The sequence below is a fragment of the Alosa sapidissima genome, chromosome 6, assembly GCF_018492685.1.
Source record: "Alosa sapidissima isolate fAloSap1 chromosome 6, fAloSap1.pri, whole genome shotgun sequence".
NCBI classification, from domain to species: Eukaryota; Metazoa; Chordata; class Actinopteri; order Clupeiformes; family Clupeidae; genus Alosa; species Alosa sapidissima.
The window spans coordinates 22237762-22263835 of record NC_055962.1 but is presented as its reverse complement, the minus strand read 5'-3'; the positions used below and the strand labels follow the sequence as shown (position 1 = coordinate 22263835).

Below are 26074 nucleotides of genomic sequence, written 5' to 3'. Positions count from 1 at the left end.
GACTTTAACTTTGAGTAGTCATAGCAACCAGCCAAACACAGTCTATGCTATGTGTTTGCTCTGAATTATTTTAATCTCAGATGTTCTTATTTAGGTTGTGTAAGTTAGGTCTTACACATAAGACTTCACTGCTATGCACTTTAGTTTGCAGTTTTGGTCAAAGCAGTTTGTGCATAGCAATAATGATAAATAAAATGTATGTTCATGTATGTTCGAACATTATAATACAGTAACTTATTTCAGTTCTCAAAGTTTACAATAGCAGTAGCAATAAAAAAATATTACTACAATTTTTGTAAACATAGTGTTATAATTTTATGCATGCATCAGGCTAAGTGAAATGATGTTCCAAAATGACAGCCCTTGCTAAGATAAGCGGCGTCAGTGCCTCGTTGGGAAACAAATGACAGTTATCCTTCCTGCTGCGATTCCCATTGGGGGCAGTCTGTGTCTGAGTCTAGCGGCAGAAGCAACAGCCTTCCCTTCCTGTGCAGATTTCAGTTCAACTGAAACCGAACAGGAATGAGAGGGCCAGTTAATGACAGGCTCCCCACTCGGTAGCATTACCGCCACTGGGTGAAAACAAAAATGATCAGACGACACTGCTCATACTCACCCCCACCTGTCCGTCCGAATTGACGTGATGGGTTGCTCATAGTCTCCCATGATTCCCTCTGCTTGCGCACATGGAGATGACAGCCCAATACCCGTCCTGATATTACAGATATCATTTGACCTTTTATATCCTTCAGTGAAAATGAAAAAAGATGATTAGTTTATCTGTCAGTCTGTTTGTCTCTCTGCGGGGGAATTACTAATCCAGCAATGTCATGTTCTAATTAAGTTTGTCTGTTTAGCCAAAGACAACTTCATTACAACGAGAGCATTTTAACACCATTTACTTTTAATTGTTCCCTCATCCAAATCATAGTCGAAATTATAAGTCAGGGGGAATGATAAGGTATTAGTGTCAATTATATGAAATTATGATGATATGATGTCTTAGTACACTGAAAAGTGCCTTTTGTGGACTTTCTCAAGGCCACCTGAGGTGAGAGTTTTGTTTTGAAATGAGAAACTGTGGGAGAGAAGCCATCTGTGAAAATACCTGACCAGTGGCGTGCTGATGGTCAATATCCTAAAGTGGCCATAAATGGAGGCAGAATGCAGGTCTTGCTTTTGCTCTGTCTGTCTCTATGGCTGCCGTGATCGTGTGTGTGTGCGTGTGTGTGTGTGTGTCGGGGCGTGTGTGTGTGTCGGGGCTGGAGTGACAGCTACCGTCTGGCAATCTGACCTTTTGGGTTTTGCAGACAGCGTCCTCGAATGATTGTGATGATGCTGACGCAAACAAACAGATGCAACAGAGTTATTTTGGATTTCTTGGAAAATCAAAAATGTCTATTGGGCTTTGCCCCTGTCTCTGTAGAAATGGTTCTCTCATTAATCTACTGCTCTTACCGTCTCTCCCCCCCCTCTCTCTCCTTCTCTTCTGCCACAGGTCTGCTGTATATTGGCTTCAGTGCCTGCATGTTTGGCCTGTATAGCTTCATGCCGGTGGTCATCAAGAGGACCAGTGCCACTGCAGTCAACCTCTCCCTGCTCACTGCCGACCTCTACAGCCTCTTCTGCGGCCTATTCCTCTTTCAGTACAAGGTTGGTCCAGATCCCGTGTTGCTCTTGCCTGCTGGACTGGGCAGCCGTGGCCTACTGGTTAGCGCTTCGGACTTGTAACCGGAGGGGTGCCGGTTCGAACTCCGACCAGTAGGCACGGCTGAAGTGCCCTTGAGCAAGGCACCTAACCCCTCACTGCTCCCCGAGCACCGCTGTAGCAGCTCCTGCAGTATCACTACAGTCTCTGCGATGTGCAGTGCTGTTTGATTGCCTCTCTAATCTTCACCCTCTCTGTGTTGTGCCTCCACATGTACTTCTGTGCATGTAGCAGATGCTCCTATCCAGCTAGTCTTGCACAGGTGCTCTTTGCCAGCATTGTCTTCTCCAGGCACTTAAGCCCTGACCCTGGTGTTGTTAGCACCTGGCTAGAACACCTGAGCACCTGAGGAACACACAATTTGTTTCCTTAATTTTCTCTACGGCACCGTGTGGTGCAGTCTGTACAGTTAATGTTGTGGCACTACATGGGGCAGTCGTGGCCTACTGATTAGGGCTTCGGGCTTGGTACCGAAGGATTTGGTACCGGAGGGATTGGTACCGATGGGTTGCCGGTTCGATCCCCGACCAGTAGGAGCGGCTGAAGTGCCCTTGAGTAAGGCACCTAACCCCTCACTGCTCCCCGAGCGCTGCTGTAGCAGACAGCTCACTGCTCCGGGTTAGTGTGTGCTTCACCTTACTGTGTGTTCACTGTGTGCTCTGTGTGTTCACTAATTCACGGATGGGATAAATGCAGAGACCAAATTCCTTGTATACACAAGTATACTTAGCCTAGAAACCTAATTTTTTTACATGTTGTAACATACATGTAGCTAGTCGTGCTGTGCTGGGTCGCTGTGTGTAATACACTGTGTGCTATACATTGAGTCTCCTTGATTTGCTTAATGGGTTGCTTGTCCCTTCCTTTTGGGACAATATCTGGTTCCGGCGCTATATCCGGTTCCGGCGCCGACGAGAGGCAGCCTGTCGAGGTAGCTCCGTGTCTTTGTGTTTTTCTTACCTTCTTTTGTTTACTTTTTACTTTTTTTTTTTTTACTTCGCAACTTTTTTGGATTACACACTTTGAGGAGTGTTTTCATTCTATCCTATGGATATGGATCTATTACAATGCTCCAGCGGCAACAAACTTGTGTACACAAGGAATCAGCTGCTTGCAATACGACGGAATGCTGGTAGGGTTCACGTAAACATCCCGGAGGAGCTGTGGTGCTTTCGGGGGTGCAGAGCGGGAGTTAAAGTGAGGACTAGGCGTCGGGAGAATAAGTGGAAACACAAGCCCTCAGTTCCTTCGATGGTTATGGGAAACGTGAACTCACTGGCCAAGACTGACGAACTGGCTGCCCTGGTAAGAAATCAGAAGCTTTACAGGGATTGTAGTTTGCTATGCTTTACGGAGACGTGGCTAACAAGCCATATCCCCCCAGCTAACGTTGAGCTGCCCGGCTTCAGTGTAGCTCGTTTGGACAGAGACAATAAACTTTCTGGCAAAAAGAAGGGAGGCGGACTGGTGCTATACATAAACAATAGATAGTGCAATCCGGGACATGTTACAGTGAAGGAGACTGTATGCTGTAAGGATGTGGAGTTACTAACGGTCAGTCTACGACCATACTACATGCCGAGGGAGTTCTCGCACGCCATTGTTGTTTGTGTCTATGTGCCGCCTCAAGCCCTCCCGGACACAGCGTGTGACGTCATTCACTCTACAGTCGCTAGGCTCCAAACTCAGCACAGTGATGCCTTCTTTGCGATCTCTGGTGACTTCAACCACATTACACTGGATTCCACCCTCACAAACTTTTATCAGTTTGTTGACTGCCCAACTAGGAAAAACAGGACAATAGATCTCATGTATACAAACGTGAGGGATGCTTACAGTGCCACCCCCCTTCCCCCACTGGGGAAGTCGGACCATAACCTCATTCATTTGCAGCCAATGTACAAGCCAAAAGTTCAGAGGCTACCAGTTGCCACGCGCACCTTCAGGAAGTGGACACCGGAAGCGGATGAGGCTTTGAGAGACTGCTTTGAGTCCACTGACTGGAGTATGCTACTGAATGGAGAGGACTTAGAGGAGGTCACACATTGCACTACTGACTATCTGAACTTCTGTATGGACATTGTTGTTCCCACAAGGACTGTACGCTGCTATCCAAATAACAAGCCTTGGATAACCAGTAATGTCAAACCCCTTCTCAATAGGAAAAAGATGGTGTTTAAGGAGGGGGACATAGCAGAGCTGAGGCGAGTACAGGGGGAACTCAAGAATAAGCTGAAAGAGGCTAAGGAGGACTACAGAAGGAAGATGGAACAGAAGCTGCAAGATAACAACATGAAGGAGGTGTGGGACTGTATGAAATCTATCACTGGCCTTAAGAAGAGCAGCAGCTCTGTGGAGGGAGACCTGGACAGGGCGAACCAGCTGAACCACTTTTACAACAGGTTCGATTGCCCATCCCCCAGCCCCCACCCCACCTCATTACCAGTGCAACACTCACCCCCACCATCACTGGATATTGCACCCCTCCCCCACATCGCGACCACGAACAACGAGGTGACAACAACCTCAGTCAACAGCCATCAGACACACAGACCCCAGATGCTGCCCCCCCCACCCCTCCCCCCCCTCCCCCCCTCCATCATCACTGCTGATCAGGCTATCGCACCTCTCCCCCACATGGTGACCATGAGTAGTGCGGAAACAATGCCTTCAGCCAATGGCCATCAGTCTCTAGCCACACGACAACCCTCACAGAAGCACCCCTCCTCCTCCTCACCCTCCACTCCCCTCATCCCCCCATCATTACAGCGGATCAAGTAAGTTATCTTTTAAAAAAAACTCCATCCTCGTAAAGCAGTCGGGCCTGACAGACTGTGTCCAAGGCTGCTCAAGGCCTGTGCTGCTGAAATGGGGGAGCCACTGAAGCACATCTTCAACTGGAGTCTACGTCTCGGACAAGTTCCAACACTGTGGAAGACATCATGTCTCACCCCCGTTCCCAAGAAACCACACCCCAGCGAGCCTAATGACTTCAAGCCTGTCGCTCTAACATCACATGTGATGAAAACAATGGAGCGGCTGGTCTTAGGCATGCTCAGACCCCAGGTATGCCATGCACTAGACCCGTTACAGTTTGCATACCAGGAGAAAGTGGGCGTGGACGATGCCATCACTTATATTTTACACAGGACACATTCTCACCTAGACAAGGGGGAAAGTGCTGTGAGAATCATGTTCTTTGATTTCACAAGTGCTTTTAACACCATCCAACCCCTCAGACTGGGAGACAAGCTCTTGCAGATGGGTGTGGACGCTCACCTGGTAACCTGGATTACAGATTACCTGACCGAGCGACCACAGTTCGTCAGACTGAAGAACTGCCTCTCTGACACTGTGATCAGCAGCACAGGAGCGCCACAGGGAACTGTGCTCTCTCCAGTCCTGTTTACCCTGTACACATCTGACTTCTGCTACAACACCGAGTCATGCCACTTGCAGAAGTTTTCTGATGATACTGCAATTGTGGGGTGTATCAGGGACGAGCAAGAGGAGGAGTACAGGAGCCTGGTGGAGGACTTTGTGCAGTGGTGCAAACTCAATCACCTTCAACTAAACACTTCTAAGACCAAGGAGATGGTGGTGGATTTCCGCAGGTCTAAGCCCGCTCTGCTACCAGTCTCCATTGATGGGGTCAATGTGGAGGTGGTAAGCACCTACAAGTATCTGGGCCTCCACCTGGACAATAAACTGGACTGGTCAGCCAACACTGATGCACTCTACAAGAAAGGACAGAGCAGGCTGTACTTCCTGAGGAGGCTGCGGTCCTTCAATGTGTGCAGCAAGCTCCTCAGGATGTTCTATCAGTCTGTTGTGGCCAGCGCCCTCTTCTATGCAGTGGTATGCTGGGGAGGAAGCACAAAGAAGAAGGATGATGGGCGACTTGACAGGCTGGTAAGGAAGGCTGGCTCTGTAGTGGGAGCTGAACTGGAGTGCATCACTTCAATATCTGACAAAAGGACCCTAAACAAACTGATCAACATCTTGGGCAATGAATGTCATCCGCTCTACAGCACTATCAAAAACCAAAAGAGCTTGATCAGCTGGAGACTTCGCTCACTGCCATGCACAACTGAAAGGCTGAGGAAGTCATTTGTTCCTAGGGCCATTGAACTGTTCAATGCCTCACTAAAGGGAAGAGGAGAGAGAGACTTCTCTGCTTAGTCTGTCTGCCTCTCCACCCTCTCCATGTCCATGTTTTTGAGTACTGACTGCCCACCACTGCTTACTACTGTTTTACTACTGTTTTACTAATGTACACAGCCTAATGTTTTCACTACTGTTTTACTGCTACACTGTTTTTCATGCTATATTAGCACACATGATCAATGGCTGCGGTCAGGCTTCTGCTACAATACTGAATGAATGGCTATGAATGAATAACCCTATTACCTCAACCTGTTCTTGCACTGAAATAGTTTTTTACTCTACCTTGTCTACATTATACTTTACTCTCCTATTTGTCCATATTATTTATGCTGGTCTCTAGACCTTACTCTTGCACTGTTGGACTAATGTTGGACTACTTTTCGCACCTTCACCATGACACTCACTCTCTTGAGCACCTTGCCAGGCACACATAACTAAGGACTATGGTTGGACTACTGTTTGCACCTTCACCATGACACTCAATCCCTTTAGCACCTCACCAGTCCCGGCCCTGTCACTACAAGCGTCTTATGCTTGATCACCCTCAAGCACATTAGACTTTCTTAATTTAATTTATATAGTGTATTTAGTATTTTGTTTTGTTAGTTTTCTTATCTTTCTTATCTTCTACTGTCTTTATTGTACAGTGGAGTTTAGTTATATGTTTATACTTATACTTATGTTTACCATTTCTGCTGTAAGTGCATGTTGTGTGTGATGTCTGTATGCTACTGAGACCCTTGAATTTCCCCTGGAGGATCAATAAAGTATCTATCTATCTATCTATCTATCTATCTATCTATCTATCTATCTTTTCTCCTCCAGTTGGTGCATTATTTCTGGGGTTGGAGGCTACTCTGTCTTGGGTAATGGTGCTCGCATCGATTTGTCTTTTTGGGGGTGTTGCAGTGAAACCTATCCTGAGTACCAGCTGGATGAGTGCTAGTCTTTCAGTAGACACAGGGGAAATAAAGAGGAGGAACTGGCACTCTCTCTTTCTCTCCCTGTATGTGTGTGTGTGTGTCTGTGTGTGTGTGTGTGTCAGCAAGGCAGAGAGATAATGAGTGCATGAGTGTGAGACTGAAAGAACTGAAGAATACATACAAGAAAAGAAAACAAACAGAGAGAGAGAAAAAGAGAGAGAGAAAGAGAAGGCAGTAAGTGTGTTGGCAGTGTGCCAGTGGCGTCACCGAGGGACACAGATGACTCAGATTCACCTGGGGATTTATGAAGCTCCTCTTCATAGGTGGTGCAGGAGAAATATAAGGAGGCTGTGTGTGTGTGTGTGTGAGAGAGAGTGTGTGTGTGTGTGTGAGTGTGTGTGTTTGTGAGAGAGGAGAGTGTGTGTGTGTGTGTGTGTGTGTGTGTGTGTGTGTGAGAGAGAGAGAGAGAGAGAGAGAGAGAGAGAGAGACAGAGAGAGAGAGAGAGAGAGAGAGAGAGAGAGAGTGAGTGTGTGTGTGTGTGAGGGGGGGGCAGTGGACCCACAATGGGAGCGTTCATCCCCGCAATGCCCCTCGTCATCGTCAGCGGCATTCTGGCAACTTCCAAACACAGCTATTAGTCATGCCACTCGACAAAACACAGCATTTTAAACCTGTTTTTCTGCCGTGCAATTCCAGTAACATAGATTACAGACAGGCCAAAAACAGGATGGAGAGAGAGAGAGAGAGACAATTAGAAAAAAATCAAAACTAGTAACAGAAATGGAGAAGAGAGAGAGATAGAGGATGGGAAGGGAATAAAAAGAAGGGAGATACATAATGGAAGAGATGAAAAGAGAGAGAGAGGGAGGGAGAGAGAGGGAGGGAGAGAGAGGGAGAGGGAGGGGAGAGAGAGGGAGGGAGAGAGGGAGAGAGGAGAGGGGAGGGAGAGAGAGGGAGGGAGAGAGAGAGAGAGAGAGAGAGAGGGGAGAGAGAGAGAGAGAGAGAGAGAGAGGAAGAGAGAGAAAGAGAGGGAGAGAAGAGAGAGGGAGAGAGAGAGAGAGGCAGAGAGAGGGGAGAGAAAAGGAGAAATTAAAAAGGACTGCTGAGTGCATGTCAATTTGTTCCAGCCAGACATCCTCCAGACATCGTCCTCCTTGATCCAGTTCTCTCCTGCTCCTAAGGGTGGCAGCGGTGGTGGCAGCGGTGTTGTTTTGCAGGGACTCGGGGCAGACAGATTTATCTCATCTATCCCACCCCATAAATGATCCCGGATGAGCCCCCTTTGTCCCAGTCAAATGAAAACAATGAGTGATTTCCACAGTAAGTGAATTACGGCTTATCTTAAAAGCGTTGATGGTGGCTTTCAGCCTGAATCACGACCACCCTGCCACCACTCTCTCTCTCTCTCTCTCTCTCTCTCTCTCTCTGCACTCAGGGCTGTGAGCTCAGATCTGCGGCGGGCGTAGACATCAGACATCAGCCCAGACTCGAGATGTGTCAAACCTCAGAGCCTCTGAGAAAGTCCCCAGTGTTGTTCAGTCACAGTAGTTGATCAGGACACAAGTTTAGAGTTGTAGTTTTGTTGAAAAGAAGATCTAGAATTGAAGAGAACATCCAGAATTGGGGTGTGTATTACAGTAGTTCTAGAGAGTTCTAGTTCATCTCTGCACACACACAATACCTCGGAGGAGTTGCAGTGAACGGACAGCCAGAATAGCGACTCCACTGGGCTATTGGAATTCAGAGAGGATCGTTTTCCCCTGCTCCCATGAGCCGATTGTCTGAGACCATCTATAATAACCAATTCAATTTTCTCTGCATTTACAGGCATGGGCTATTGTTAGCTCCCAAAGCAGCAAAGCCTTAAGATAGCAGGAAAAATCGACATGAGAAAAACTCTGCTGACCTTCAGTGTACTTATCTGTTGCCAATAGTAAACAATAGGACTAAAACCTGTAGTGTGCTTTTTGATGAGGGGGTAAAATGAGAAGATGCCAGAGAAAGATTGAGAGATAGACATACTATCTCCTCATTTGCAGACTATGGGTGTGTTCCAAACGGGAGACAGCTGCCTACTGCCTCCCTCCCTACATAGAGAGCTGTCTCACTAGACATGAATTTGGATTAAATGCATCTTTTAAAAGTGAGCGTAGCACTCTAGAATCTTTGGTTAACACTACGGTATGACGTTAGCAAAGGCCTGACGTTAAACTAAATTAGCTTACGTAAGCTAGCAGGCTAACGGTATAAATTAGTTTTACGGCCGGCAGATATATCAGACCAGACGCTATTAATGGTTACAACAATGGCATAATCAGATAGTAAATTGTTTATTTCTAATCTGTAATCTGCAAATCTAAGCAAAATAAGATCACACAAATGACATTTTAAACAGATTCAGCAGCCATTACCGATGTCATCCGCCATGTTTGTTTACCTTTCACAGCTGTTTCAGACGTTGCCGCAAGGGATTATGGGTAGGAGGCAGCATGAAGTGTGCATCGATGCTGCCTTCAAAAATGACCGTTATTTGGGAATTCTAAGATATATTAAAAGGCAGCAGAATTTGTTTTTTCGGTTTCGAACCGCACTTGCTGCCTTGCTCCCCAGTTAGATATCTTAAAAGGTAGCAACTTTACCCGTTTCGAACACACCCTATGCCTCATGCAAGGTAGATGAACCAGCAGCGGTTTAAAAAGCTCAGACTGAGAGCATTAATATTTATTGTCAGATAATGAAGGGGGGCTGTTTCATGTAACACTTATGATAAGGGAGAAAGCATATTCAGAACAGCACCTTAAAAAACAGATCTGTCTGGCCAGTGGCCACTATTGTTTGATCTGCGGCGCCATTTAAACAAGCCTTGCATCTTGTTTCTTGCCTCGTACCTTAATTGGTTTTGACCTCCTGAGGGAGACTTCGCCTTTGCTGGCATCTAGAAGCTCATTAATATTCATAGAGTGCCGATCGACAGGAACCAGTCTGAGGCCTCCAATTAGCCCTGTGTATCGATCATGTTTTATGAATAAATGCGCTGCATATTAACGGCTGAGGCTGCAGTGGACTGGAGGTGCCATTGACCACATAGATGGATAAAATAGAGTGAAAATCGAAGACGAGAGCGAATAAAGGGTCATTCTTTCATATGACACTAACTTGCCATGCATGTTTGGTGCTGCTTAGTGAGGTTTGGGAGTGCTGCGGAGTATATTGAGGGCTAAGCTCTTGCCTGGTGTTGTTTTTAGCTGATCTCTGTCGACACGGTGCAACTGCAAACACCCCAGCTCATTAGGTGGTATCACCTCTGCATGGTGTATGTGCCTGAGCACTGCTACAAACCGTTTTGTTTCTCCCTCTGCTAGTATCTGCTAGTGGATAGTATCACAGACAGTCTCAGCATTTCACCACTGCTCGCGATGCTTACTTATTGTGCTTCTGGTGCTCTGGTGCGCAGTTTTGGTGCTCTCCGCTTTCACTCCCAGTCTCCTGGGTTTAATTGGCTCGATCGAAGCATTCTCAGTCGCAGCTGGGTGAAATACATGAAAGGGTAATGCCTTCTCTGTGTCAGGAATACTCTCATTTACACAGCACATGTTTCACCAGGTATCCGTGAGAGGGATCGACCCACTCCTCGTTTGTTGGTTTTATAGAGCATCTTATAGGGAATGGGAGGAAATGTATAGTTCTCCTTGCAGTATGTCTAGCACATATGGACTACATGTCTCATTAGTATGTCAAGAGACCACCTCTTTCTCTTCAGGCTTAAGTTGTTTCTTTATTTTTGTCCATGTGTCTACTTTTTGTTTATTTCTTTTAATTCCGTATTTCAATCGTCATATTTCCATTGTCTTTCTTTCTTTTTTATTCCCTCCTTCGTTCCTTCTTTCTTTTTTCTTTCCTTCTTTCTTTCTGCCTCCATCTCCTGTACTCCTGAGGTGCGTGTACAGGCAAACAAGCGTCAGAGCCTCTTTTTTAGTCACTCTTGATCCACACATCAGCTCGCTAATAAGCTCCGCTCGCTCGGCGACCTCACCCCCAGGACACCACAGACACTAAACTTAATCCCACTTTATTGCCTTCGTAAGGCGTCGAGGAGAGCAGAGCCAGACAGCAGACCTCTCAAGTCTCACGCGTGAGACACACGCATTCTAATGACTTCACATGCCACACATGGCATTTCTCACTCCGAGAAATTATTAACTTGCCCGCACAGAAGTTTCTAAGGGCTATATTTTACAAACGTGTCACACAACGTTGCTGTCTGTGCGTTCATTCAGCTCAGAGAGCTGCTGTTCAGTTACTATTACTAACCTATCGGCCAATCAGAAAATAGGATTTCTCAACCAATCAGGAAATAGTTTTGTTTTGATGTGGGTCCGCAACGTGGAGACTGCTGGTCCGCGGAGTCGTGGAGTGAAATTAGGCCCGGTGCTTCGTCTGATAATTTGCTGCGCAGATGATCAAGATACCGCGGACCGACAAAAAAAGAAAACAAACGTTTCTGCTATCGATGTCATTAAACATGGAGCCATACAATGAAGTGGTGGTATGAGCGTTCATTCAATGCAGGCGTCTGCGCGAGAGAAACTGAAACTAATCGATAACGTTGGTATCAAAGCTCCGCTTCAACCTGTTGAATACTATTAATTGTTTAACGACACTTAGGGCCAATCTCAATTCTCTGTTTTACCCCTTCCCCTTCCCCTATCCCTTCATCTTACCCCTAGCCCTTGTCCCTCGAAACCGAGTGGCAAGACATAGGGGTGAAGAATATTCCCTTTGGAAATGAGATAGGCCTACCACTAACCATAAGGGAGAGCTGGATGATTGAAACACTTGAATTAACGTAATTTACAGAGATCGTACCACACTGAAAGCTAATATTTTGTCACTAGCAACCTGTCTTCTGTCAAATAGGCTATAATTGCATTTTCAGCTCGGAATAAAACCGTTCAGGAATTATTTTAACAACAGCTGAACGTGCCTATGTTCGTTCGCACCCTACCTTGGTCCGGGTGAATGAAACAGGGATGGGGGACAAAATAAAAATGCAATTTGCTATGTAAACATCCCACAACTCCTTTGATATTTTACAATAATATCCAAATGGTCGTTACTTGACATCAGAAGCAATCGCTTCTGCAGCAGTCGGCAGCAGTAGGCCTATGCAGTATTCATATCAGACGAGCGGTAAAAAAGTTCCGCGAATTTAGCTGCTGTTGGGCTTTACATTTCTGACATGGTATGCTGCCAATTTGCGGGGTAGACATGGAAATATATAAAATGCGAGACATTCGTGCAAATAATTATGTGCTGTTAACATTCACAAAACAGCGATTTTTTGAAAACTTCCTCGTGAAGAACAGGACCTTCAATATATGGTCACAAGATTGAATGCAACATAAAACAATTACCATTTTAATTTTATAATCCTTATTAATGCCTACATTTCATGTCAATGAATCTCTCGGTGTGCTTATTTTTCCGGTGTGAGCGGTGTATGTTGGGTATTTCTCTTACCCCTCGGTTTCAAGTAAGCTCCCGATCTTAGGCTACTTGGTTTTAAGGGGTATCTACCCCTTGCCCTTATCCCTACCCCTCGATCGAAATGAGAATTGAGATAGCCCTTCGTCTCACGTGCACGTGCAAAACTAAGGGGAAGGGGGAAGGGGAAGGGGTAAAATAGAGAATTGAGATTGGCCCTTAATAGAACAACGTTGATTTTTGGAACTTCCATAGAAACAGAGCAGAGACTGTATAATAAAGCTATTGTAGCGTTCTTTCTATCTGTTAAAGATCAACAGATCAGTGATTTACGCCTATCTGCTCGCCAAAAAAGCTGGTATTGTGTTTCCTGAATCCTTAATTCAAATTAAACTTCATTAAAAAACATGTATTTTTTTCTCCATTTCCTACCAATGTATGATGCTTGCATGAGGGAAACATCCCAAAACAATAGCACCCATATAATTGTTGCTGTTTTGAGAAGTATTTCTTTTCTTATGCAAGCATCATGCAACCATGCAAAAGCAATGAAACTAATTATATCTTACATTAGTAAAGCAGTCCTCTGATGTGCATGTCACAAAACATTTAAGTGAAAGTGCATGTATATGACAATTTGATTTGGAGGGAGTGGGGTTGGGTACGTGTAGATGAGCCCTATGACCCCAAAGTATGCCATGACTGGGCCTCAGGTCAAAGAAGTTTGAGAAAGGCTGGTCTACATAACCTGCATCAGATTGAGGTTTGCAGTGATGTGCCTGAAGGCACGGGTTGAGGACCCAGTCAGTTATGTCACAGTATGCACATTTGTTTAAATTCATACCTACGTAATCACCATGACCAAAACTGTACTTTTTTTTTTACTTTGAATCTTGAAAAAAAAAAATATTGACCTACCTACCGACCCATTTTTTTATTTTTTTGGCTGTTACTGCAAACAAGAATATTTTTAAGGATGGCCTCATGACTGTGAAAATGGCTGACATTGAACCACAGTGCTTTAAATGGGAGCCCCCAGTATCAGTCATCAAGGCATCAAAATCTGCCACAAACACTTATAACACACAACATCACTCATAAACACACACACACACACACACACACACACACACACACACACACACACACACACACACGGACAGAACGAACCACCACTGTTCAAGAGACCATTTTGGGGCTAAATGTGCTTTTTCTCATTTGGCGCCACGAGTAGTTCAAGCAGACGTAGGACTTTCATGTACTTCGATCAGGGGGGAGGGACTGTGCCAATGCCACGCAGCCTCCGCCCTGAGAAACAAAGTCTCACTCCTTGCAAACTTCAAAACTTGAGAGCCCTGAGACAGTCTGAGGTACAGACGGGAGACGGCTCAAAAAAACCTGCTCACATAAATAGTGATGAAAGTGAGGCTCTGCGGATGAATTAGGGGATTTGTAAAAGTTTAGTATGAATTCATACCAGGCAAATAGTTTGGTGAAATGATTTACAGATAGACTGATGGCCTGATGCAAATGGAGAGGTGATTGGTACGATACTTGTTGTGCAGTTATGTTGATTCAAATTATACCATTTCTGTCATTTTAAAATTGGACAAGCATTTCCTGACATGCTCAGATGCAGAAGTTAATGTTTTTTTTAGTTTCTCTTTTCAAAGAGCATACATCTAAAGATAATGAGAAAGGGAGAGTCATTATAGATAAAAGCTTTATTGTGATGTTCAGCAAAGCCCTCTGGGTTAGTGACATACCACAGAAAATAACACAAAAGCAGCAAGTGGACAGAAGAGGTCCCTTTGCCACGGTGAGTTTGGAGGACACCTTTTCAACAGGCAGCCATGAGACTAACAAATCTTTCATCATATTTTGAAAATTATTTTTGAACAGTTCCCACAACCTGCCTGCAGAGCCGGACAGTAACGGAGTACATTTACTTGAGTACAGTTTTGAGGGATCTGTACTTTACTCGAGTATCATTTTTGGGGAGTACTCATGACTTTACTCAAGTACATTTGAGAGGCAAATATTTTACTCTTTACTCCAGTACATTTCTATCCATAACCGTGAGTACCCGTTACTTCTTCTAAATAAAAAAGGAAAAAAGAAAAATCTCAGAAACCCTCAATTTGTTGTTTCCCTCTCAAACGTGATTGGATTGTGCAGGCGCCACTGATTGGAACAGCCTATCAGCAATCACCTTCAGCTTTCCGCCAAAGTCAACTCCATGGTTAGATTTAGATAAGAGATGAAACCATGGACGAAACAATGGATGAAGACGCAGCAGGTCCATTTCCATTTCCTCGCCAGACTATTTAAATTTTCTGAACAAGTTAATGATAGTTTTTCGCTTCATGTGTTTCCATTACAAAATAGTATTTTGTATTTAAAATACGTATTTTAAATACATGTGTTAGAAATACTGTCCATCCCTGGCAACATGGTAAAAAGATGAAAATGACTTGATTTTACTTTCAATTCCTTTTACATTCTCCAAGGTATTAACATTAAATTGTTTTTATAACTCCATGTAGGATGTTTCTGTACTGTGCACTGTGGCAGTAGTAATGCAATATTTAGAAAATGTACTCTTGTACTCTTGATACTCAAGTACTTTTAAAAACAAGTACTTTAGTACTTTTACTTAAGTAGACATCTGACTGTTGTACTTTTACTTGTACTTGAGTAAAATTTAGCAAAGGGTATCTGTACTTTTACTCAAGTAATGAAGCTGTGTACTCTGTCCGCCTCTGCCTGCCTGTGTCTCATAAATAAGGGCCGGTATGAATACCTCCTCTAGAGCTGGAAGGATATATACCACCACATCCAATAACATTAGGCATTGGAATAATGTTGCTCACAGCACAAATGGTGTGATTCTGCTGGTGTGTGTAGCTCCAGTGCTATCCACATGACTGTTGAACAGTGGAGCCTCACATGGTGGTTTTCTCTCGGGTTATGTACTATCAGAGCAGTGGGCCTGTTGCTCCCCCCTTGGCTTAAAATGGCCTCCATTCCATCCTAGTTTGCGGGGTACTGCAGCAGTTGATAAATGTAAATTAATAAGATGACACAGTGTGGCTTAAGCAGAATATATTCCCCTCTGGTGCTGACTATTGCCTTTCTCCTCTCATCTTCCCTGCCTGCATTGCCAGAGAAAGAGGAAGAGAGTGAAAGAGAGAGGGGGGAGGAGAAAGAGAGAAAGAGAGGGAAGTAGAGAGAGAAAGAGAGATACAGAAACAGGGGAAATGAGAGAAGGGAAGGGAGAGAGAAGGAAAGCACTGACAATGAGGAAAGCAAATCTGGTCCGGTGACTCGTTACGCCACATGTTAATAAGTGTCTTGACACAGGGTACCCGCGGAGTCTTGAAAGTATTAAAAAGTATTACATTTAATTTTCCTAAATTAAGGCCCTCACATAGCGTAAATCAGACTCAAGGATTAAAGTTGTCCGTCGTACCACGGATTCCCGTCAATTTGATTTTAGAAATGTCATATTTGAGATCGATGCAGATCCGGTGAAAAAAAAAAATAGGAGGGGGGGGGTCTATCACCTTTTCTTTTCCTTTTTTTAAGGCAACTACAAATATTAGGTCCGATGTGTGTGATGGTAAATGTTTAAAGACCTTTTGTGTTCTTGAGAACTTTCTGTGTCTCAATCAGAGACTGCTCAAGAAGATACGTCAGCCATGAGTTTCGCTTTGTTTATGTTACATTACATTACATGCGCATTTTTAGCCAAAGCGACTTACAACATGGTAAACAGTTTAAGTTTTAGAGTTCTCAACAATTTTAGGACAATTTAAAAAACATTAGAGTACAGTAAGAATAAGTGCATCAGTGAGTGCTGTTTTTAATAGTTACTTGTCAGTTTAAGACGGCTGGTGAGTGCTAGGATCAGCACGACTTGTTGTAAGTGTTGCTATGAGAGGAGATGTTCTCTAAAGAGCTGGGTCTTCAGGAGTTTTTTGAAAATGGAGAGGGATGTCCCTGCCCTTGTAGGAACTGGTAGTGTGTTCCACCAACGAGGAACAACAGATGAGAAAAGTTTGGATTGGCCTGAGCGTACCGGTGGTAGAGCTAGACGTTGTTCGTCTGATGAGCGCAGCGGTCTGGAGGTAGCGTAAGTCTGTATGAGGGCATTCAAGTAGGTGGGAGCAGAACCGGAGACTACTTTGTAGGCAAGCGTTAGAGCCTTGAATTTGATGCGGGCCACCATAGGTAGCCAGTGTAGCTGGATGAGCAGCGGGGTAACGTGCCCTTTTGGGTTGGTTGTAGACCAGGCGCGCCGCCGCGTTCTGGATCATCTGAAGTGGTTTCACTGCGCAGGCTGGGAGACATGTTGTAGCTACACGCTTGTCTCATTGGCCTGGGGCGGTTGCTTAAAAAAAAAGAACACGTCTGGAGGCCGGTCTAAAAATTGGATTATAGTGACACAATCGAGACAGCTGATGAGGTTGCCCAATCAGTTGAACTTTTTTGGATATGATATTGTGAGCTCTACAGTATGTGCGAATTCGGAGGCTGTGTTCTTTCCGTGCATCATGTAGACAATTCTTACTATCGCGAACTCTTTTCAGGAGAGGTCATTCATTTTGGGTGTCACCTATGACTTGAACAGAGCCTGCTATGCCACCCGATGTACTATTATTGTTACAGTTTTTAATCAATGCAACTAACATTATGTGCAAAGCGACGCAATATAAACCGTAGCCTATGCCTATCCCGTCTGACATGTACAACAATGTTGTTCACAATTTGCGACGGAAGGTTTTGACTGAGCGTGTTAACATAAAATAATGTAGCAATACCACCCTCAGACAAGAATCACCTTTGGTCAGGACGGCCATTTATTGGAACAGGCAGACTCATACACATTCAGACTCATACGGATAACTACATAAAGCACAAAACCATAACCAGTAGGCCTACCAGAACCTCGCATATTAGTGTCATGATTTGTGTGCGCCTATTTGGCAAGGCCACTAGCTGTCATGGATGCATTGCTAAAGGAAGACACAGGTGTCAAAAGTTAAAAAATAAATAGAGATGGGTGGCTGTTGGAAACGGGGGAGAACTAACAAACCATGGTGTAAAAAAATAAAGTGCCAGGGGTTTGCTTTTGCGCGGTTTGCTGCAAGAAAATTGTTTATGGATACAATAGGAAAACGTTTTAGCACGCCAACAATCAGAAGACCGTCATAAGGTTAAAGGACAAGTTCGGTATTTTACACTTAAAACCCTGTTTTCAGATAGTTTATGATTAAATAGAACGTTTAAGATTGAAATTTGGACACATGCTGCTGTCCTGAGAATTTTCGGTTTCTGTGGTATCGCCCCCTCCCCCCCCCCCCCCACACACCTCCTCCACAACGCTGCATAGGTGCACTGGAACAATCCTTCCTAAAACGCATTAAACTTTCGTTTACAAAGACGTGAAACTCAGAGTGGTCAGGGGTGTTCGCTGATATGCTCACACAAAAATTGCTGCAAAAGATGCTTTCCAACAGGTGTTTTACCATGCGTTGTAAAACTGTGGACCTATTTTTGCAAACGCAAAAAAAGTGTAAAATACCGAACTTGTCCTTTAACGTTCGTGCACTTCAGGACATCTTCCCTACCTGGTGCAACTAGCCACCACGACAGAGGTAGGCTACGTTTATCTATGGTTGAACTTTTTTGCGCTCAGAAAGTAGGCTACGCATGTTCTTTCATAGCGCAACACGACCTGTCCCTCACCATATCGCAACCTCTTGTCAACCTTATACAATCTGTTGCTGAAGACAAGCGCCCTCTCCAGATTGTCGTTATCAGATGCGCAGACCTCCTGCATGAGCACACACAATATTGCTGCTCATTGGAGTTGTCTGTAAAACTCAAAATTACCATGTTTATTAAATGCGGATGAGGCAACAAATGGAAATATGAACAATATCTAGACTGTTCTGATTTGTTACTTTGATGAGGAAATGTGAAGTCTTGCAAACTTGATTTAATAGATTTTACTTGGTGTTGAATTGTATATTAACAAGAAAAAAACCTCCCCTTTAAACACTTTTGGCCTGAAGTAATTAAATAAGAGTGTAAGTTAAAGCCTTGCTACAATATTGCTGCAGTAGAAAAGAACAGCAATGGCTAATCAGCAATGGTCAGGGATGGTATTGAAATATTGTTTTGTTCATCAGGAAAACTCAATCTCAATCAAGAACACTCTCAATTCGCCTTATTCACATGGCGGCCATTGGCGGCTAAAACGAGGTAACAGGGTACACAAACCATAGGATTGTTATGTTCTATACATTCACCTGTAGGTGGCATTAATTATATAGTAACTGAAGAGTACCCTGTAGCCTCGTTTTGGTGTTTATTTGGTGCTTTACATTGCTGTTTGCATCTTTTTGTACATTAAAAACCAATAGATCGCGACCGCAAAAGGGGTGCTATCTCTAGGTAGATATGAACAACGTATGACATTGACTTGAAAAAAGTTCAGTCAAACGATTTTTTTTTTCACTTTAATCCCTGAAATCAACTAGGTTCTATTCGTGTAAATTTGTCCATGAAGCGGGACATTGTCACGTTACTACCACGACAAAGCTTTGCGCTGCTACTGCACTGCTGTCATGTTCATGTTGGCATGTTCAAACACTTGTAAATTATATATATATATATATATATATATATATATATATATATATATATATATATATATATATATATTTTGGTTTAATCTTACCTTTAATATTATTTATTCTATCCGAATGGGTGCGATGTAGGTATTAAATTTCATCTGAAGTGGTATTAAAAAGGTCTTAATTTTAGGTCTGACAATTCTGGGGGTACCCTGTGACAGAGCCATCTGCCTAATTCAATCCCTGCCGTCTGCATTGATAGTGCTCCTGAGGGCATTTCCTTTTAGCCAGGGCTAAATTGAAACCCTGCAGGCAAGATGTGGCAACATGACGTGCCATGGCCACAGATAGAGCCTCTCGCCTGTTGTGTTGCTATCAATGGTTATTTCTTGACAATAGGACTTAATTGTGTGATTTCAGATGAGATGCTGTGGCCACCATAGTTTCCACCTGCCTCGTCTTTTAGTTTTTTGCTCTGATTTTCACTTTGAGCTCCCTACATTTTTTAATAACAGAATGGCAGTAATGGGCTTACAGAGACTGCTGTGTTGAGTATGTGCGTGACTGTGTTATTTTGATAGCTTGTTATTTTGAGTCACGCTCGGATTTCTGTGATGACCAGAATCCTGATGTGTGTATTTCAGGGGTAAATAGAAGGAGCCTGGCACATGCAGCAGACTCAGAGTGATGTTTTTGTAATTCTTAAAGTAGATTGGGTACACTGATGTCTGGGTACAGCTTGCACTACGTCCATGTGATTGTATGAATTAATTCAAATAAAACCTTTGGCCAAACATGAATGTGGATTTGTGATATTGACAACTTTTGAGTTTTACTTTTGAGTACTTCCACTCTCCTACTTTTCTGTTACTTTGTCTATTCCCACTACATGGCCTGGCCCTTCTGTGACCTCTCATAGGAGCTACTGGGAGAAGTTGTGTATGTTTTTTCGCCGTTGGTGATATTTCTTATCCTCACTCATTTCAAACATCACAGACACTTACACTCTGCCTCCTGGATAGAGAGAAGTGCTTATGGGCTGTGACCAAGTGCCCTAGGGCAAAAGCACACACAAACACACACACACACACACACACACACAAACTCTCTTTCTCTCTTATGGTTTGGTCTTTCTCCTAGATGCTTTTCCCTCTTTCTAACATTTGTCACGTCGTTTCAAGGTTTCCTCTTGTTGTCTCTTCTCTTGGCATGTTTCTTCACACAAGTCTCTCATTATCTACCTTCTCTCTCTCCTTCCCTATCTCTCCCTCTCCTTTCCTATCTCTCTCTCCTGCCTGTGCTTTCATTCGTTTCTCCGCTCCCCTGTTATTTCTCCTCCTCTTCTCTCTCTCTCTCTCTCTCTCTCTCTCTCTTTCTCACTCTGTCTTTCCTGCCTGTTTTCACTCGTCTCTCTACTTCCCTGTCATGTCTCCTCCTCTTCTCCCTCTCTCTCCCTCCCTCTCTCTCCTCCCTCACTAGGGAGGCTCAGACTTGTGATGTGTGGTGGAGCGTGGAGCTCTGGCTACCTCTCTCCCTCTCACAAGACCAACAGTAGTGATGAGCTTCTCCATTTAGCTAGCCACTGTGGACAAGGCCTGCGCTAATGCTCCACCTCACTGGGCAAACTCCACATTAATTGTATGATCCACAGAAGGGAACGATCTCCCCCTTGGATCACAGACAGAGGGACCAGACCCAAGGGCGTAGGTTTAGTCTCAGCTTTGGTATGGACATAAACTGGTTGTCCTTGGGATGTACACTTTATATAAGGCACATATGAATTAATATGACTTGAATGAATACAACACAACAAAAATAATACGAACGAGTTTGCGAAAATATTGGTAGGGACAATTTTGTCATCCCAAAATATTGGTATGGACATGATCCTATGGTCCATATGCAAACCTACATTCTTGACCAGACCAGAGCAAAGGCCTTGCCTTCTCAGACACGTGGTGGAGGATCCAAGACAGCCATCGTTGTTCACCCTAATGTCGTGCCCAGTTTTTTTGTGCCTCTGCGTCAAGAGGAGGTCCCTCAACAGATGTATGTAGATCTATAGCAGTCCTTTGTGAGAGAGAGAATAAGAGAAATGGGAGGAAGTCTGTGAACAGCTGTAAGGAAAGATGCTTTGACCCATTTCCCGCTCCAGGCGACACTTCTTTGGTCTTAAGGTCCAACAGCCACACATGGTAATCGATAATGAAGTGTGGTGATGTGGCTTGCCACTTCTACATTTCGACAAGGAGCTAGTTTACACTTATTGCTGTGTTCCTTGTAGTTTGTGGGGTTCATTTGGATTGTCTCATTTTTTTTTTGCGAGCACTTTGGAGCAACTGAATACTTTGGAGCTGTGTGTCCTCAAGAAACCAGCTAAAAATACGCATAGGCCATGTTTGTATTTTAGGCAAGAGAAAAAAAGTGAAGCCTGTTTTTACCCCAAGACAGCCGCGTCGTAATTGTCGCAGCTCCCTGGAATCCTGGAGCTTTAAAGCATGTTCCGAAGTCCTCATTGTTTCACACCTAGGGCATTATATAACAAAGACGAGTAAGATTTAAGCAAAACACCCACTCAGAAGTGACTTTCAAAGAGTTACGAACCGTTCAAGTGGCAACTAAGTCATTAAATTTTAACACCTTATCTTGCTATTTCTTATCATAGCGCATATTAGCACCTGTGTTAAGAGTTCTTGTTATAACAAACTGGGAATAGAAACAGAAATATCCTATTCCCCCAACAACAAGGCAGGTTGAACAACCTTTCAATCTTAAATCCCAAACATATAGGTTGAGTTTTGAGCGTGAACATCTTCAGCCTTTGGGCTTATTCTGTACCTTTTGAACCATAATACAGTATATGTTAATATTAATACATTCTGTATACATATAATGTATATGTATGAGTAGGGAAATTTGGTCTCTGCATTTATCCCAATTTGTGAATTAGTGAAACACACAGTGAACACAGTGAGGTGAAGCACACACTAATCCAGGCGCAGTGAGCTGCCTGCTACAACAGCGGTACTCGGGGAGCAGTGAGGGGTTGGTGCCTTGCTCAAGGGCACTTCAGCCGTTCCTACTGGTCGGAGTTCAAACCGGCAACCCTCCGGTTACAAGTCCGAAGCGCTAACCAGTAGACCTAACTATGACTCACCCTTTCCTTTACATTAACTGTAAATGCATGTGGACAGTGTTAGTGATGGTTCTTGGATATGTATATGTAGCATATGTGGAGCATAAGTAATTGGTATGCATAGCATCAAGGATATAATTTTATTTATAGATCTGAAGCTAATAAAATAATTATGTATTTGTTGACTATACAATATGTGTATTCCCTTACTGAATAGGAAGAAGCTCTTGTATTGATTCTTTTCCCCCTCTGGTGGACATGTCTCGGAGAAAAAGCATGATTTGGCTAGCTGGCCTCATTCATTCATTTCAATAGCAGATAATGGGGAAGAAATAGCATTGGAATTTAATCTGGAGGGATTTCCATTTTGGAACATCTCTCAGTAGCGTCCCTCAGAGAAGGCAACTCGACCTTAATGGGTCTTAATATAGATGCTTGCCCAGAAATAGAACCTACCATAGGAGTGAGCATATTTTCTGGATGTTTGACAAAAGCTCAACTTCTAATGCGGCTTCAGTCTGTATGTGTGTGTGTGTGTGTGTGTGTGAGAGAGAAAGGGGGGGTAGAGGTTTACATTGGGGGAAAGAAAATGAATTCTCTTCTCTCAAAAACACCACTGGTTATTGTGGACTTCCAGAGGCAGCTGATGAATGTGCATTTTCTCAGGTCCTTAAGCAGGATATATACAAATCCATGTGTGGTTATTGGTTTTTTATAGACCCACTGCTTTGGTTATTGCATTCTCCCAGTCTGAAATACCCTCCCTGTCATTCTCCATCTGCTGTGGAGGAGAAGCTCTGGCTGCATATGTCCCTGTCCTTCATATGTGTACATAAGCGCTCTCTTTAATGTGCTTCACCGCTCATCCCATAAGCATTTTGTAGGTCAAACACCAACTCTTAAGGATTTTTATGAAATATATTAGAGATGTAATACTGTGCAGTGCTGGAAAAAAGTTGCTTGACTGAGAGTGGGCTATTACATTCAGCTATATAACTTTCTTTCTTTTACTCATTTTGCATCTCTCTCTCTCTCTTTCTCCAGTTTTCAGGGTTGTATCTGCTGTCGTTCTTCATCATTGTGCTGGGCCTCGTCCTCTACGCCTCCTCCTCCACGTACGTCGCCCAGGACCCACGCGTTTACAAACAGTTCCGTAACGCCGGCAACCCCGTCATAGACACGCCCACGTCCGGCCCCCTGGAACCCTCCGTGACTTATACCAGCTTAGGACAGGAGATTGAGGAGGAACCGCGCATACGAGTCGCCTGAATCCTACGGGGGACAAGGAGGCGCATCGGCATTGGGGTTTGCGCCCCCAAGTCAATCATCCAACTTCCTGCCCCATCCAACTGACCATAGAGAAAGACTGAAAGAGTGCGAGAGAATGATTGAGAGAAAAAAAGAAAGGAGTGCCGATGCTTGTGGAGATATGAAAGAAAGGAGAACAAGTAGCAAGACAAGCAAACGTACACTGTGATCACAAACTGTGAAAAAAAAGGTAGCGGTGATGATTCCTGTAATTTTCTCATGTCCTGATTCTGAAGGCTTATTGTGTAAAGAATGCTCAGCACCCTTGACACACCTGACTGACTGTTTGACAATATGTGTTTGATGGATTCCATGTTGATTGTTCACCCAAATGCTCAAATATCACCCCAACTTCTTTGTTTTTTTTTGTTACATGAGCACGAAAACAAACAAAAAACAACCCCTTACATGTTTATTGTATTTGTGTGTTTTAAAGCTCTGACATCACTGAGTTTACATAGATCTCATGTCTATGTGTATGTTTTATTGTCGTATGTTTTTAACTTATAAATAACTAATATACAGACTCCGCAGAGAGTCAGTGCCTTTCACAGCGCACCACGAGAGGAAGACGGTCGGCACGCCTCATTTTTGATTGGGTTTGTCACACGTTTCTGGCTAAATCACTGTTACGACACGTGCTTGCTTGTCCACATTCCTGCAACCCGCCTGCCGATATTCCAAATCTAGAAAAAAAAGTTTGGCTTGTTGGTTGGTTGATTGGTTGGCATTACAGTTGATCGTTGGATATTTCCATGTTATAAAATGCATCTTCTGCATCTTCTCATATAGGGAATGGTAGTGGAGAGATTAGAGGCTTTCATTTGATGAGCATTCATCTGTTAGTATTGGTGATTGTAAACTCAAAAATGAGTTTTGATGCACTTGTCAAGAATTAGATTTTTTTTGTAATTTTCTGTTTTTTTTTTTTTTTATGTATTATCTTCTATGCTTGGGTATTAGGCATCTTAATTATTTGAATATTTTAAAAAAAGAAATCCAGAAAAAGATTTTAAAATTGTGCTTTACATTCATCCGTACACATTTACTGTGTTTGATTTGATGTTTAAATGTTGAATTTCTAGATATTTCTGACTTGCTGAAAATAAAATACCTTTGTCCTCAAACTGAAAATATTTCAATTTTAAAGCAATCATGTTTTATACATACTGTATATCATTACATGGACTAACTTACCAAAGCCCTTGCTTGGGGGGTTATCTGATGAAGAGTTTTATTCGTTTACTGGCTAGGGATTTGTTTAGGCTCTGTAATGCAATGTGCTTGAAGCATTATGTATCTGAATGTAAGTAAATTGTCTGGCTTAGTAGTTGCTTGAATCCAAAATCCAATCTTCTGTCGATCCACCTGTATGTCCTGAGCGTATTAGGCACGGGTCACATTGCCGACTGGAAATATAAAACCAACCTAATGGAAGCATAGTGTAATTCAGGCATATCTATTCATGGTATGTATCAAACATGTACCATTTTTCGCTACTTGTGAAGAAGAAAAAAAATAACACATTCATTTCTATACATAAGTATACATTGCAACTTTGTACAAGTTGATTTGTAAACATAACTTAAACCATAACTACATTTTCTTTACTTTAAAATAAGAATACTTGAAGTAAATATTTGTTTGCAAGTTCATTTATATTCAAAAGGGAATAATTAACATACCCTCAGTAAGTATGTATTGATGCCAGCCAATTAGGCTTCAGTGAGGCTTTGAAAAGACCCTACATCTTAGCACAAGCTATTTAGAAAGGGACTTCAAATTGCCCAAATCAAAACTAGTATCAACAGCTCATAGGAATTATTATATTCAAGAAATTTTGTAAAATACTGTATTTCTATGCTGTAAAGTAACTGTACATTGCTCAAGTATTTGAATTTGCTGTATTTTGAACATGTTTTATAATTTTATTTCAATATAGCCTACTGTTCTGTTTTTCTTGTCACTGTTGTATAGTTGATAGTTGATTGCACTGCAGAAACAAGAAGTTTGTTTAAAACATGTCAGATACAGAGAGAGGGTCTGGATGATGAGCTCATTTAAATTATACTCATAATTATTAATGAGTAGGCTTACTATTCTGATAATGAAAAGAAAAAAGTAAGCCAAACTAAAAATCAGATCTATGATTGCAGGATCACAGTGAAATAAAGATATAATAGATTATAACTGGTAAAACAATTATGTTTGAGAGATTGAAAGAATCAGAGAAGTGAAATGTGTCAATAACATTATGATTTTGTAAATTAATTTTCATTTACTGTGATACACAAGAACTTTGGTGATGATAAAGTATGAAATATAGCTGGAAAAAAGTTGTATGACCCCTGTGGTGATTTTTGGTATTTATCGGTAAAAATAAACAAAACAAAAACAAAAACTCTTTTCAATTTTTATTCAAATAACAAAGCAATCTTCTTAACATTTTCATTCACAAACAGGTATACTCCCTTGTGAATTAAAGATTAGTGAACAGAACTTTGCATGATGAATAGCTTAATGATAGAAAGAAATCCTAACCTAACCACCAAAAGAAAGAAAAGTTTGTTATTTGAATGCAGTAAGTTGTTGCAACACAGTTTTCCCAAATAATTTTACAATATCCCCAACTATTACAGGTGAAGATCGTTTGGACATTCAACATTCATTGGAATAACAGTTTCTGTAGTTAGAGTTTGTTAT

The 26074-nt window shown here is 42.9% G+C and overlaps 1 protein-coding gene across 1 annotated transcript in view; it reads left to right on the top strand.

The window, feature by feature from the left end:
* slc35f1 (solute carrier family 35 member F1) overlaps positions 1 to 25743 on the top strand; it is a 115756-nt gene extending 90013 nt beyond the window's left edge. The window contains exons 7-8 of the mRNA XM_042096032.1: positions 1499 to 1653; positions 23108 to 25743. Of these exons, the coding sequence (XP_041951966.1) occupies positions 1499 to 1653; positions 23108 to 23332 (380 nt within the window). The 3' untranslated portion in view covers positions 23333 to 25743. The remainder of the gene's footprint in view (positions 1 to 1498; positions 1654 to 23107) is intronic.
* The last annotated feature ends 331 nt before the right edge of the window (positions 25744 to 26074 follow it).